A 16,121-nucleotide genomic window follows, 5' to 3' on the forward strand; every position below is an offset into this window, starting at 1 on the left:
AAAAAGTACAACCGTCAAAGGAAAATGAACTAGACCTTCACTCTGAAGGTGACTGAGCCGAGTGGAGAGGGTTGGAGAGGGGCTTGAACCAGCTTTTCTTGCAATTATGTGTTAATATCAGCACCCCGAAGAGCCTGATCATCGAGGCTGTGTGGTTCCTGTATTTTCTCTAGGCACCAGACTCTGCTTGCCCCAGATTTCTGAATGTTTGTGGCCAAGGAGGGTACGAGGTTGCCCTCTGTTATCCTCCCGAGCACGGACTCCTCTTTGATTGGTTCTACCACTGCGAAACCCTCCTGCAGAACAGAGATGAGATGGGAAAAAGAGATGAGGATGAGCAAGCTGAGAAAGGGAGAAGCAAGGAGCTCTTTGGGGTCACGAGCTACAGAGAGGGAGAGCTGAGACTCCTCAGAACAGTGGTAGAGCCAAGTGGAGAACTTCAGCTGCAAGGTCAGACTGCTCTACCTGGAATCTCGGGTCTTCTGTTTCATAGCCATGACCCTCCATCTCTGGAAAATGACCACAGTCATAATGCCTCTTGCAGGGGTTTGCTGAAAGGCTTACATGAATTAGTGCAGATAGATTACTTAGAATTTTCCCTGGCACAAAGTGAGTTCTGGGCACTGTTGTTATTTCCACACTTGTACTAAGCAGTCCCTGATTTAAATGCCCCAAAGTGCCTAGTGGTACCTATCACTCTAGATCAACAACAAGAAGACCTCGTTAAGGGAAATTAGGTCTCTCCCACCGCCTCTCAGATCCTTGGTGAAGGGAGCTGGTCTTTGACAGGGGTTGCTCCTGGGCGCTGGGGGACTCAGGCTTGTGTTTTCCTGCTGGTGGAGAAGTGAAGACGCCTCCTCTCCCTGGACTCAATTGGTCATGCCTCACTTGTGCTGGTGTCTCAAGTCTTGGGGGGCTCGCCCGGCACTGTGAGAGGCTGCTAAAAATGTCCAGTATGTCAAAGCAGACCCCATCATCGGAGCAGTGTGGGAACAGTAGGTAACGTAAGAGGCCCCCTCTGATGAAGCCCCCCAGTGTGGGGGGGGGGAGGGGGGCACTCAGCCCCGGGACCACGACGCCTGCACTGCAGAGCTCTTTTTCAGGGATGATGGGGTCCTCTCTTATTCCCTTTCTTTTTTCTTCCTCCTTTTTCTCTTCTTTCTTCTTTGAGAATCTATTTGAAATATGCTTTTGAGGAAGACTCAGCATACTGAAGTGCTGGATCTCAAAAAGAGCTTACAGTGGATTCCACAGCATGGTCCTCAGACTCTCCCCTGGAAAATAATCTGGGATGCTTATTAAAACCACTGATTCCTGGGCCCAAAATCCCTCAGGGATGAAGACTCTGGACTTGGAATTTTTAAGCAGCTGCTTAGATCCTTTTTGTGCACTGTTTAGTGTAAGAACTGCTGACTTGGAAATGGTTTAATCTAGCGTCTTGATATTGCAGATGGGGACACTGAGGCCAGGGAAGTGAAGCGGCTGTCCCAGAGTCACCCAGCTAGTTGGTGGTAGATGCAGAAGTGCTGGGAGAGGAAGCTCGGACTGTTCTCGCCGCAGAGAGGGCTTCAGGCTCTCTGGATGCGAAACCTCCCCAGACAAGCTAACACCAGAGTTCTGTTTCCGCGCCAGCTGGCACACAGTCCTGGCCACGGCCACAGGAGACTTATTGCCATATTTTACAACAGATATAAATTCTGTGTTTCCAAATAAAACTCCAATCCGGTATATGCTCAATGAAAACAAATTAATTTTAATGAGGATCTCACTTACAGTGTTTCTGGATGTTGTGTGTTTCATCTGGTAATTTAATGCTATTTTACCTGGAGTGTTGATATTGAACTGATGAAGTGTGGTTTTTTTTCTTAATATAGAAAAGAAAAAGCCATAAATATAACTATTTCTCAGCATTTTAAATTTGATAAGAATTACTAATGATAACACAAAACTGTGTTAAGCGGCAAACAGTAGACCATGACAGAGTTGAGAAATGTCAGCGATGAAGGGGGATGGCGGGGAAGACATAGCTACAGTATGGGGGTCTGTATCTTACCTCCAAGTCATGACGTCTTGGGGCATTTGTCATCGTACTGGACATAACTCAAGGCCAGAGTCTGTGACCGTTGTCTTCTTTATACTGGCCCACAATCCTGAGCTCAGCCTCATGGAAACACTCAAAATATATTGCCCTATGAACGGGAGAGGGGGTTGAGGTGAAGATGAAATAGTGGGAGAGGAGATATGTGAAGGTGAGAAAAGGAAAATTAAATCAAGGTGTGGAGGAAGCCTTTATAGGACTGGTGTGTTTGGAAGGGGAGCAGTGTCACAAGGGGAGTGGCATGGTTTGGCAGGCAGGCTGCAGTGAACCCAAAGGAGCACAGACGGCAGGAGGACAGATGTGGAGAACTGGAATGATGGAATGGGAGGCTGGGCACACAAGAAGCTCCCTACCAGCTTCACATTTGAAATATCTCAGATGGATGGGTGAACCATCCAACGAATTTCCTTCATTCATGAGAAGCTCCTATCCACTTTTACAGTGAAATCATCTCAGAGGGCTGGCTGGCTGTTCTCATTTCATTCATTCATCTTTTATTTGTTTACCAATTCATTCCATGATCCCCAAAAGATTATTGCTTTCTAATGATAATGATAATACTGACTACCAAACATGGGGTGCATTGCCCCTTCACACAGCAGAGGGTCTGAGGCTCAGAGGTCAGCTGAGATGCAGATCCAAGCCCGCCCCCTGCCAGGTCTCATTTGAGTGACTGTAAAATTGTGCAGAGTGAGCCCTTATTTGGGTAGGTTCAGATGGAGCTGCCACAGACTCCCTGTCAAATGTTCCCTGACTTCCTCCAGGGACTCTGGTTCTGCCCAGCTCTGCCTTCCACTTGTTGTGTGATGTTGGTCAAGTCTCATCTCTGGGGTCAAGTCTCTTCAACAGCAACATGCGGGTACTGACCAGGGGACTCCTGAGTTTCCCTGCTGGGCTAACATTCCATACATCTGTTACTGGAGACTTGTGCCTCTCAGCAGGGGAATATTTATGAAACCACATTTCTCTCGACTGTCTCCTCTGGACTGTGGTACAATCAGCCCTCACTCATCTGAGAAACATTACTATTCTTAGTAAAAGAATCACTGACTTTCTTCCAGGTAGCAATGCACACATCTCAAAGGCTACATCCCCAGCTTAACTTAAAGCAAGAGTCACCTCTTGTCTAAGCTTTGGCCAGTGAGACGGAAGTGGATTGAGCTTTCAGGGGAGTCTGTTTTACCTCCTCCTCCTTCCTTCCTGCTGCCAGAAAGACAGCTTTGATGACTGGAGCGCCAGCAGACATCTGGGGCCAAAGGCAACTCTGAGGATCGAATCCACACACTAAGAATGGTGGCACAGAGAAGAGAGGGAGAGAGAGGCTCCGGGAGCATGAAGCCACCAGAACAGCCTGGGACTTTCCGCCAAAGACTCTTTTAGGGGAGGCAAAAAGAAGTCCTTACAAATTTAAATCTCTGTCTTTTGGATTTTTTTGCTGTTGTTTTGGAGTTATTTGCTGTTCTAAACTAATTCTCACTAATATACCTACAAACTCTTCATCCTTTCTTTCTTTCCTTAGCTGTAACATTTCCCTTAAGTGTTAAATTTGCTATGTCCTGCTGGACAAATTCATGACCTTTGGGCCCTCCAAATCAGTATGTACGATGCTGGGTTCATAAATAACTCCTGGAAACCTTTGATCCTATGTTTCCTTCCATAGCAAATGGTAGCTCCACTTTTGCTGTCATTAGTGTTCAAAAGCCTGCACTCCTCTTAATCAGTTATCAAATCTGGTAGTTTCTACATTCACTGATCTAATGTTTTGAGGACATATTATCTCAAGAGATGCTCGGTGCCGGGGTACGAGAGTAAGCGAAACAGATGTTTATCTGTTCTTATGATGTGTACAATCAAGGGCAAGCATTTATCTGTTCTCATGGCACTTATCATCAAAGCAAGCATTAGTTGACTAATCACACAAACAAGCAAGTGCTACAAAAAAAAAAAAAAAAAGTGTGCTGACAACACACAGTGGGGGCCAGGGAAGGTTTCAACCTAGCTGAAACCTTAAGGATGCATGGGACCTACTGTGACAAAGAGCAGAGAGGGGGATGGGGCCCCGAGGAAGAAAGAACAGCCTCTAGTCCATGAGTGGAAAGAAGGCTGTTGGCTGAGGCACTGGAAGCCTCAAGAGATCCAAGAGGCAAGGCAGGAAGCAGGCATGACAAGGACTTAGAGCCTCATTCTCACAGGAAGCCATCCACAGGGTTTTAAGGGCAAAGAAAGGGAGGACATTGACCTGTCCACGTTGGTGGTGTCCTTCCTAGTTCTTTCCTCCTCTTTTCTGAATTCCTTCTGCTGCGACACATGCTTCTCTTCCTGAACTTTTAAAACTGACTCAGACTATTTATTAAATTTATTTAACTATTTATTAAACACCCATTATATCTAAGTTGTTACATACTCCTAAGATCGCCTGTATGATAATATATGGGGCATAATACACTGAAGATGCAAAATGTGCTTTTAAACAAAAATGAAAAATAATTTGATAAATCAACATGAAGATTTTACTAGGACATTTAAATAATTATGAAATTAGTATAGATATTATTGCCTGATAGGTAAAATTGTGTGATGTTAATTTAGCAAGTTAGTAGTCATACATTCAAAGTCATAGTTTGTTATATGTTGATTAAAATGTTATAGTCCAGATGTAATCTTGGCACTGCCCTGCAATCAATAAATATATCATATGGAGATTCACCATCTCATGTGTAAACAGTATTCAATAGACATTTAATGTATCCAAAAACTTATTATAGACTTTCATATTCTACTGCTTTACTTTTTTAATAACTTTCTTTTTAGTTTGGAAAAAATTTCAACTTTCAGAAAAGTTGCAAATATAGTGTAAAGAGCTTATACATGACTAAATGATACATGACCACAATACATTTGTCAAACCAAAAAATTCTCATTGACTGCAATGACATTTTCTTGAATGACCATCTGGCAAAACTTTTGTCCTTCAAGACTCTGCTCTGAGTGAGCTGAGGTGTTGCCTGTTATGCCATCCCCAAACCGTCTTTGCTCCTGTGTCTGAGCCCTGATCCGCCACTTCTCACCAGAAACGCGTCACTTTCTGCCTTTGGACACAAGCCTTATCTCCCGAAACAGCTTGATGGGAGGATTCTGGCTTCCTTTCTGCACCTAATAGGTCACACCGTGCCCCACTTAGAGCAAGGAGCTCAGTGAACGTCAACTGAAGGAACAGATGAATGAAACTCAAATAAGTGTGCCCAAATAGCTTCCAGAGTCACACTGTGTAAAATTTCTATGAAGTCAATAAAAATGGTACATCTCCAGGGTGACCATGGTGACCTTCAGGCTAATTTTAGAGATAGATGACCTGGGTTCAAATCGCAGCTCTACCATATACCACCTGTGTGACCATGAGCAAGTTATCTCCTCCTTCTGTGCCTGTTTCTGCATCTGTAAAATGGGGATAATAATATACCTGCCTGGGCAGGTGAGGAAGTTAACTCCCACGAACACTTAGAAAAGTACCTGTTACAGAGGAAATGCTCACTAAAAGTCTTCATCATCACCCTGTCATGCTGACTTAGAATGAAACTCCCTTCGTGAGAAATGCCTTCTGTGACCCAGTGACCTACAAAAGGGTGCCTGGGGCAGGAGCCCTGGGCAGCACAATTCCCCATAAGCCATTCAGCTGGGGAGCCTCCCTGCAATTCTGTGACCTGACAAAATGAACCTTGCAAGTCTTTCATCTTGCTTCATAGACTTCCGGTTTGTGTTGTTTCAGCCTCCTCCTTAAGAACAGAGACCATAAGTGTGCCAGCCAGCAATATACAATTCTGAACACTCAGCAGCAGGCATTCACTGTTCAGAGCATTCATGTGGATCATCTAGTGAGGTCTTCCCAAAATCTCATGAAGCAACAAGAGCACAGGGATGTTAAGTGACCTGCCCAGAGGCACAGAGCCAGCATTTCAACCCAGGCAGCTGGCTCCAAGGGCTCTGGGCTTTATCTTGCTGCTCTACCTCCCCTTTCATAACAGACACTCAACACATGTTTGCTGAATGAATGAATCCCAGTGGCATCTTCAGGGAAGACTTCCAGTATTTTCTCTATCCAAAATTACTGACTGGCTTCCTCTCTCACTGACCCTTCTAAACTCTTCAACAGGAGCTGGTAAGTGTACCTGCCCTTTTAAGGAAAACTCGCTCCTGCTGGCCATCTCTAGGGAGTCACCCCACGGACACCCCACCGAGGTCCACCCCCAGCCCTCTTCTCACTTCTTTCTTAGAAAGCAGATTTTAACTGCACTTTATTTTCAATAGCTTTTTCCTTTGTCAAAGTTGTGTGTATTCATTGTGGAAACTTTGACAGTGACAAAAGTACATGAGAAAGAGAATTTTAAATGGAGAATATTTTTGCTCTTTATTCAAAATCTTCTTTAATGTTAAATGATCCTTAGGGCAAGAAAATGAAAAGAACCTGAGTAATTAGATATTATGCATTATGGGAAGAGAAGATATTTTCTGTTTTGTCTTATTCTCATTTAGTTTATCAGAGTCCTGACAACTGCTTTAACCCCCACTGATCTTGTCCTAAACAGTGACTTCATCCACAAGGTATATACAGATATCCAGAAGTTTTCTTGCTTCTCTCACAGTCTCTGAAGAGAAAGGGATTAAAATAAACTGCCTGCATAAGATGTAGAAAAATCTATTTATTCTGCCTTATAGAGCAAAGCTTTGAGGGCCTCTTACTTTTTATGTTTGCTTGTTTTTCAGTATCCTTTCTCCTACCTAGAAAAGAAATAGTCCTGGTCACGTACACCTAAATATATTGTCAGCTTTGCAACTAAGTTTCAAAAGACATACTGCAAGAACATCAACCTAAAATTAGAATTTTTCTATATTTTGGTTCTTAATATTTCTGCCTTGATTACTAAAACTTACCCATTTTGCTCTTTAAAAAACAAAACAAAACCTTATATTACAAAGGTAATGGATATTTGCTGCAAAATAGTTAGAAAATATTTTAAATGCCCAAAGAATGTGAAAAGCATCAGTGAATCCCATCCTGAGAACCTGGATGGTTCTGGAGCTCTGACTCTGCCTGGGTAAGTGGGTCAGGAAAGAGGAACACAGCCAGTGGTGAATAACCACGTCCTTGGTGGGGCCGGAATGTCCCAGTCTGGTCACAGAACTCGGGTTCCCCTTGGAAACGGCCTCCCCCACATCCTCTTTCCCCAACCAACCAACTCACCAGTCAACTACCCTCTACCCATCTACTCGTTCAACTAAGCATCAGTACATGTACACACATGCACGCACTCCAAGCCACGTCAAGAGAAAAAGTGTCCACCCCAGTCAGTTCCAACCCCCATTTTCACAGGGTTAGACATAAACCCCCAAGGGCCCAGTCTAATTCCCTCTGGAGTAATCAGACGCAAGGAAAGAGACTCCCTTCTACTCTGATGGTAAAAATGGAAGGATGAGCCCTGGAGCCACTAGCTGTGGAGAAAGCTGGTCTCAGAATGAAGGAAAGATAGGAAGGCAGAAGCCTGGTTGCGCTGGAGTCCCCCTGCGGGTGTGCCTCATCCCACCAACACCTGTCTGTCCTGCCTTCCCCAGTTTGGATCAGGAGTCCGTAAGCTTCCTGGTCTGAGTGGGACACCTTCTAACTGGAACCAAGAGTCTCACTCAAACAAACACACCAGCATTTAAGGAAACTAGGAGAAGGATATTTCTTTCTTTCCGGGAGAATCATCTTTATTTCTGGGCCTGACCCTGTCCACACCTCACGTCCCCACTCTCGGTCTGGCCAGCGACGCAGGTGACCTGCCGCCTCCCTCAGCTCCCCGTCAGCTCTGGCGGAAGTGAGGGGACGCGCCCTGGGCGGCGAGAACACGAGCCCTCGCCCAGGGTCTGCTGCGGACGCTGTCGCCCTGGACCCGGAGTTCCCGACTTAGCAGGACTGAAGGGCGGCTCTGACGAAGGGACGGCGCCGGCGGCAGGGTGTGCCCCCGCGTCAGGCCAGGCCGGCCGCCGCTCCCGCGCGCCGGGGCCAGCAGGGGCCGCTGTGCGCAGCGCGGCCCGCCCTGGGGTCGCCCGGCGCCTTCCCCTCACCCCGCGCCTCCCTGTCCGCTGCTGACGGCGGCCGCCCATCCGCGTCCCAGACTCTGGCTCCTCTCAGCCCCTTTCTTTGTCTGGGTTGTTTTGGTTTTGGTTTTCTCTCTTGCCCTCTTGATCCTCACCACTAATCTTGGTTTCTCCCGTTTAACCAGAGAACTCCCTAAGAATTTTTCCTCACGTTTCCCCCCGCCGCCACCCCCAGCCCACTGAGTTCTCCTTGCTCACTTCAGCCCCACTCAGAACAGGCATCTTGACAAGTCTGTGCGGCTCCTTCCTCAGGGATACCTACCCAGCCCCCTGAGGTGGAAGCTGGGCGGTATAAGCACAGACGAAGGATGGCGGGCCATCTGGGATGGAGCAGGGGTGGGTACGCTCACACCGGTGGGAAGTCACCCGTCACCACTTGGAACAAGATGGGGACATTTCTGAACAGATTCATGGAGGTTCGAAATAAACAGCTAAGCTGGCTTCACCGACATTCAGTGCTGGCTGGAGAAGAAACAATCCATGTTTTGCACTTGTGTCATTACCTTAAATAAATTATTTACTCTTTCATTAATAAAACTTGTATTTGTTTTCTCCATGAAATCCCCTGCCCAGAGGGCAAAGAAGAGAATCCCAGAGCTGAGGCACCTGTGTTATCAGGGAGGAATTAAGTCCAGCCTCTAATTCTAGAGATGCATAAAATTGTTTTTGACAAGATCTATTATTTTTCCTTCACACATGAAGGAGTACAGAGGCAAGCTGGTATGTTCTCTCTTAGCATCCTTTCTCTAACTCTGTGAAAATGAGTGCTCTTTGGGGCCAAGTCATTTCCAGGCTGATCTGTCCCAACACTTCAGCTGCTCAGTCATTCTGGTTAAAGCAGGTTGGAAATTCACACGCCAGCCAACTTCAGAGGCTGATCAATGCCATAACTGACCATGTTTTACTCTGGACGAGACCATGAGGAGCAACCTTTGCTCAGCATTTGTCAATGTTCTGACTACTTTTTGTGACCTGCAAGAATGAACCCTCATTCAAGTAAGTCTTCATGCTATCTACATATTATGAACCTGCCAGTCAGCCCCACTCTGTCACAATTAGAATTAAAGGGATGAAGAAAAGTGAGCAATCAGGAAAAACAGTTTCATCTCTAGAATTTCTCCATTTTTACTAAAAAATACTCTTAAAAATTACATTCCCATAGATACTTAAACTTTCATTCAATTTAAAAATATTTTGTCAGAAAGAAAAGGACAAAAATGTGTGGTAATACCTTTTAGATACTCAGAGAATCCAATTAATTTTTAGTCTAGACAATTTCAGGTAAAACGGGTTCAACTCTGCAAGAACTTTTTGAATTGATATGGCTTCCTTTATTTTAAGAGGTATATGGAGCAAAAGAATATGATTGTGAAGGTAAGAATCCTTTTTAATAGTCATGGAAGTTAAAAGGATTTTCCTTTAGAAAGAGGCATAATTCACCTCTTTACACTTAGTCATCAACATTTTAGTAAATATTTCATTGTAAATAAATGTTTATCCTAAATATTGGTATACATTAATTATATAGAAATTAATGTAGAAAATATTCTTTCCTTCTATCTTGTGCTTTTCAATTAAATTTAGAAATACTTTTCAGTATATCACTGCTAAATGAGCAATTTGGATTATACACATCTATGTACTTATTTTTATCAAAAACTATGCAGCTGAGAGTAGAATAATCTATACATACATATTTAACCATGTATACCTGATGTTTGTAAAGCCATAAAGAAAAAATATTATAAAATATCATTCTCAGCAAGCAAAGTGGGAGAAAAAGCCTGAAACCCTCAATCAGTTGTAAAACTTTGATAGCTTTGCAAATCAGTTCTGTTCAGCAGTAATGGGTCCATTTCTTATATGAGGCTTACAAGGTATAATTTACATATTGCTGGGACAAATGCCAAGTGATAAATATGATATATGATGATCTTACTGACCACTTGAGAAAATACTTTACACTGCTTGTGAGAGCATCCAACAGAAATTTTTAACATTAATCTCATTTTTAATTTTAAAAGCAGGATACACATATATTAATTATTGCTGCTGCTGCTGCTGCTGCTAAGTCACATCAGTCGTGTCTGACTCTGTGCGATCTCATAGACCGACCGCAGCCCACTAGGCTCCCCCATCCCTGGGATTCTCCAGGCAAGAACACTGGAGTAGGTTGCCATTTCCTTCTCTGTAATTATTGCTAAGTCTATCAGATTGTTTTTAAACAATTGTTTTTAAACTTGTTTAAAATTGTTGAATCACTACAATTCCTGCTCTTTCTGAAAACTGACATTTATTAAACATGCAGTTTTCCCACATTCCTTAGTTATTTGTAATTTCAGGGATTTCACCTAAGTCAGAGGAATACAGAGATCAATCTCTACTGGTCTTTACACTGGAAAAGATGGTGCTTACTGTTTGCAGTATCTAGAGACTATTAACTGAGTCCACGCAGACCAAAGAAATAAAAAAAGTGAATAGGCTTTTTGTAAAAAAAAAAAAAAGTCCAGTTATTTACCTATAACTTGGCTTCCCAGGTAGCTCCGTGGGTAAAGAATCCACCTGCAAGGCAGGAAACACAGGAGACATGGGTTCGATCCCTGGGTCAGGAAGATCCTCTGGAGTAGGAAATGGCAACCCACTCCAGTATTTCTGCCTGGAGAATCCCATAGACAGAGGATCCTGGTGGGCTATAGTCCATGGGGTCACAGAGAGTTGGACACGACTGAAGCAACTCAGCATGCAGACACCAGAGGACAGTGAAAATAATGTGATGGGAACGAAGGAGGACGATTAAGTGAGGCTTCTCCACCTGGAGTCCAACTGGCAAGGGACCCCATCCACCTTTCCTTGTCATAAATAGTTCAACATATATTTCTAATCTTGTAGAGCAATGAGATTAAAGCCTTCATGTAACTGTTAACACTTTGCCTTAAGAATTTAACTTCTTATAATATAATTTCAAAAAGGGCTTAGAGCATCTATTGAGTTGATTTAAAAAGTTTATTTTATATACTTGTATGGACTGCCATCTTGTGAACATGATATATTATTTAGAAAAGGGCAAAACCCAAAACAAACTAGAAACCTCCTACCAGATATCTAATATAACACCCCCAAAATAACCACCCCCAAAAGGACTAAGAGGAAAGTAAAATTAGGGTGTCAAACAAGACAGTATCAAAGAGCTGTTCAAAAAAATAAATAATTCAGGCAACTGGTTGGTGGGGTTATGTAATTATTAACAACCAATTTGATTACTTCCATGCCACATTAATATACCATGATCTTCTGATTATCAAAAGAGAGAAGAAATACAGTCTATGAAGCTACTCTGGATTGCTTATTGTAGATCTAAGTGGAAAACCCAGATTTCATCCTGAGTATGAAAAAGCAGCATGTGTAAATGTACTTCAGCAGAAAATGTCACTGTTTTCCTCACAGTGAGAATTGCAGCCATCCTCCCAGTGTGAAGCTACATCTTCTCACTCTACTATATTCAGAATTTGTACAATTCTGAAAGAGTTGAAACTAATGTGTACACTTCATGTTGACTCAGCCTAAGGGACTTCTTCCAGAGATGGTGAAAACTGAGAGTTTAAACAACCAAAACGAACAACTAGACAGATGTATTTTTAAAGTGCCCCTCTACACTGTCAGAGTTGTGAGGATGATGAGAGGGGCCCGTCGCCTCTTGGATGTCAAGACTGACGTGCGCTGTGTGCTTCCCAGAGAAAGGAGTCACGTCACTGAGTTCAGACTGAGGTTTTTATACGTTTATTACCACAAGTTTCCTGAGGAGTTCAACGAGGCAGTGTTGTTAACCTAGCTTGCTTAAGATGTTCAAAACTGCAATAACATGTAAACATCTTGAAAATATTCTAAAGCCACATTATGCTCTGATTGGCCTAATTAGGGCAAATTATTAAGAGTTTTAGTAACAATAATATAAAACATAAAAACTTAGTTTGGGTTAAAAAAAACAGTTCTCAGAAGGACCATAACCTATGATGCCTTTTGACTGGATAGTAAATAAAATGTACAGAGCACTAGAAGTGACCCTTGGCAGTTCTGACCCATACTAACGTCATATATCTTGCCAGAATAAACTCTATTTTTAAAGTGTTTTGCACATTGTGCAATTAGAGGGGTTAGTACTTTTTTCAGATATAAATTCAATGACATATTGCTGAAGTTGGCTTCTTTTGGAATTTGAAGTAATTTCACATACTGAATAAGAATATTTTTACCATATTATGAAATATTGCTTCATCAAGTGAGATTCCAAGAACCCCTGTCCTTCTCTGAACTGCTAACGTCCATTATTTGACAGGGTTGGGTGATGTTTGCCTACCTAAGCATTCAGCAAAAATCTTACACAGCTAGCTAGGAGAGAAAAGACTCTTCAGAGAGTCAAAATGTTGATGAGAAACAAAGAAATGAAAGAGGCAGAAATGACGATTTGGTAAAATGGCAACTCTGGCATAAACATCTGAGAGTCACTGTGGACCACAAGTTGAATATGAACATACAAAACAGGGGACTTCCCTGGCAGTCCAGTGGTTAAGACTTTACCTTCCAATGCAGAAGCTGCAGGTTTGAGCCCTGGTTGGGAACTAAGATTTCACATGCCTCTTGGCCAACCACGCCCCCCAACCTAAAGCATAAAACAGAAGCAATGTTGTAACAAATTCAATAAAGACTTTAACAAATGGTGCACATCAGAAAAAGACTTCAGAAAATATGCAAAACAAAAACACCATATTAGGGTGTGCTAAAAAGAATACAACAGACAGATCTGTTGTGGTTCTGTACCATGAAGACTGTTTTTTTGCCAAAGCTCTACACAGTCCCAGGATGGCGTAAGAGCAGTGGTTAAACACAGCCGGATAGTTCTATTTTTCAGTGGAACAGAAAGATCTCCTTAGCCTGGAGTTCTGCCTTTAAAATTGTGGGCAGAGTTCAGAAGGTAAGGGATTTGGAAAAGGGGGAGGGCAGTTTGTCTCATGCATTAAGGCAGCCTTTCAAACACAAGACCCCAAATTCAGCAGCAAATGTTTGGTGAACCTCAACCACCCCACCCCACCCCTGCCTCAGTTTATGGGTGGGGAGTAAAAGACAGTTTTCATTCTTTCTTTCTTTCCTGGAATAAAATATTGGGTGCTGTGGAAGAGCTGAGGAGTCCTAATTTGCTAGATTGCTTTAAAGGTCAGAATTGGAAAATTAAGGATTAAATGGAGATTGATTTTACGTGAGTGGGAGTGATAAATAGGCCCTTCTGATTTTGTGCCCTCACTTCTAGCAGGAGGATGTCAACAAATACCACAGAGAATGTCACCTCTGACGGACGGGTGCTGGCCTCCTGGGGAGTGGTGTTGAGCACATCAGACCTGTGCCAGGGGGCAGGAGGGGTCCTGAGTGCGGGGAGAGGCCCTGCCACCCGCACAGAGGGAGCCTGATGCTGTTCTGTTTGTTCCGGCTGACCTTAAAGATCTCCGGGACACAGAAGGTGACAGAAGAGGCCCAGCTGCTCCCATCTACCCACACATCACACGCCAGGGAGGTGTGGCGAGGACAAGGAAGAGCCATGGGGAAGTGGAAATAAGCAGCTGATTCTAGCTGAGAGGAAAACAGTTGATCTTTCATGGAAAATTCCCATTTCTCTGTCACCTGGCCAACTTACGGTCCACACGTCACCAAATAGCCTCCCTTTGACTGTGTATCTCACCCTGCGTCTCACAGCAAGCAGGAACAAGCTTACCACCCCCCTGGGATGCCGTGCACATTGAAACACTTGCTTTGTTTGCTGTCTTTTCCATGACATAATTCACCTTGAGCAAAGTTCCTGCTGAACCTAACTGACCTATCAGAGGACTTGACTAATCAGGAGAAATTATCCAGCTATTTAGGTTGTAAGGTGACCCAAGGTGACCCAGAAGGAAACCAGAGATAAGACAGTTTCCAGTTTTGTACTCGAAGGAATGAAGCAGAAAGGTAACAGGGACTCAGCATGGCCAGAGTGGGGGTCCAGTCACTCAGAGGTCGGCCGAGAGGAGGGAGCTCCCCGTGATAAGCCCTGACCGCACCTCGCGGCTCCTCCACCCTCAGCGATGGGTGGCATCCAGGCCTTTCCCAGCACTTCTCAATCAAGCATTCTTCCAAGTAAAGGTGATGCGTTGGGCGTCGGAAGAGTGGGCGTTGGAAGCGACAGCAAAAGGTTCTTGTGTTTACATTGATTTGAAGTTAATTAAATTCGGATCCTCTTCATCCTCTGTTGGCAGGCCCCGCGGGCTTCCTCCGGGGCTGCTTCTCTTGGAAAGCTTTAGCACATTCAGTTTCAGGATTCATTGTCACTGAAAAAAAAAACAGAACAACAGTATATTTCCAAGAAGTTCCCAAGAGCTGGTCACTCAGCTATGGAGGTGATCAGGAGAGTATAAACAGTCAGGGAGCCAACGGTGTCCAGATTACAATTCCCCAAACAAAGGTCGGTTTGGATTTTTCATCTGAACCCTGAGGAGGAAATCTAGAAAAGCCAAGACATAATCCCTAGCTCTTGCAGTAATATCCCTCCCCAGGGCTGACACAGAGAGAACCAGATGGAGCTGGGGTTCCCCCTTTAATTAAATCTAATCCCACTTCTATGAATAGATGCCAAACTGCCTTTTTCTTCCTTTAGAAAAAAAATTTCCATGTGTTATTTTCTCCTAGAGCTTGTGGTCCTGGCATGGTGTCAAAAGCCCGTTTTGTGCACATCCACAGAAGATCTGGAGGGGCCTTCTCGGCGCCATTTAGAATTCAATCACCAGGCGTCTAGGGGCGTGAGGAGACACAAGCTGTGGACGTGGTATCTGCACAGAGCCGAACCGGCAGGCTCATTTCTGCTCGTGTTTCTAACGTGGCTACCTTGGCCACACGTCTGGCTCTGCGACTCTTTCCCTGTGAGACCACGCTTCTACCCAAGTCTCCTGGAAAGCAGACCATTCGACCTCCTCACTCCCTTCTTTTTTTGACTTTTGAGTCCCTTCAACCAAATTCTAGCATGTCTCTACTTATAGTGACCTGTGTCTGAATGATGATTGTCAGGGTCCAGTGTCACCTTTGCTCAGAGGCGTGCGAGGCTGCGACCGATTGTGCTCTCCAGACTCCTACTTCAGTGCTCACCTGTTCAGTGCTCACCAGGTGTTTCCAAAGGGTCAATGGAGCAACTTGATAGATGATAGAGAGATGGATAGGTACACAGATCTAACCAAGAAAGGGAAGGGGAGACGTGTCTACTAGTGTCTGGGTCTGTGTAGTGAAGGCAGGGAGGAAGCTTGTGACCAGCAGGTCTGATCGATGGGAAAGAAGGGGCAAGGCGGACGTGAAGAAAAGGACAACTTCTGTAGCAAAACTTATTTCGTGGAAACCTGATTGAAAATGAAGACATTCTTTATCTGAAGAGCAGACCTGACAACCCATTTCACAAGTCACCCTGCACACCTCTTAAACTAGGCAAGGAGACTTCATTTCTTGGAAATTGGGTGGGAGCAAGATAATATTTCTAAGATCCAGGAGTTCATCTCTACAGAGCATAAGTCTCTGAATTGCATGTTTTTCTTTTGTGGCCTTATCTCGACATCCCAGCTACTCTAAGCAGACCCAAACACAGGGCTGTAAAGCAAGAGGCACAATCCCTCTTTTGTCCACAAGGCTGATCTGTGTCCAGCAGTTACAAGAAAAGTGATTTTTGAAATTAATTATATTATTATAACTATTACTATAAAACCAATCCATATTCATTGTTGAAAATAGAAAATACAAATAAGCAATATAAAAGTACTAACAATCTCACTGCAGTTAACATTTTGGTGTTTACTTTTCAAAATTTTTTTCTGTGATAATGATA

At 43.8% G+C, this 16,121-nt stretch overlaps 1 protein-coding gene across 1 annotated transcript in view; it reads right to left on the bottom strand.

Moving 5' to 3' along the window:
• Positions 1 to 11,330: 11,330 nt before the first annotated feature.
• The window catches only part of TMEM154 (transmembrane protein 154), a 51,826-nt gene continuing 47,035 nt past the window's right edge, over positions 11,331 to 16,121 (bottom strand). Inside the window, exon 7 of the mRNA XM_065904195.1 lies at positions 11,331 to 14,586. Coding sequence (XP_065760267.1) covers positions 14,571 to 14,586 — 16 coding nt within the window. The 3' untranslated portion in view covers positions 11,331 to 14,570. The remainder of the gene's footprint in view (positions 14,587 to 16,121) is intronic.

The sequence above is a fragment of the Muntiacus reevesi genome, chromosome 13, assembly GCF_963930625.1.
Source record: "Muntiacus reevesi chromosome 13, mMunRee1.1, whole genome shotgun sequence".
Lineage (NCBI taxonomy): Eukaryota > Metazoa > Chordata > Mammalia > Artiodactyla > Cervidae > Muntiacus > Muntiacus reevesi.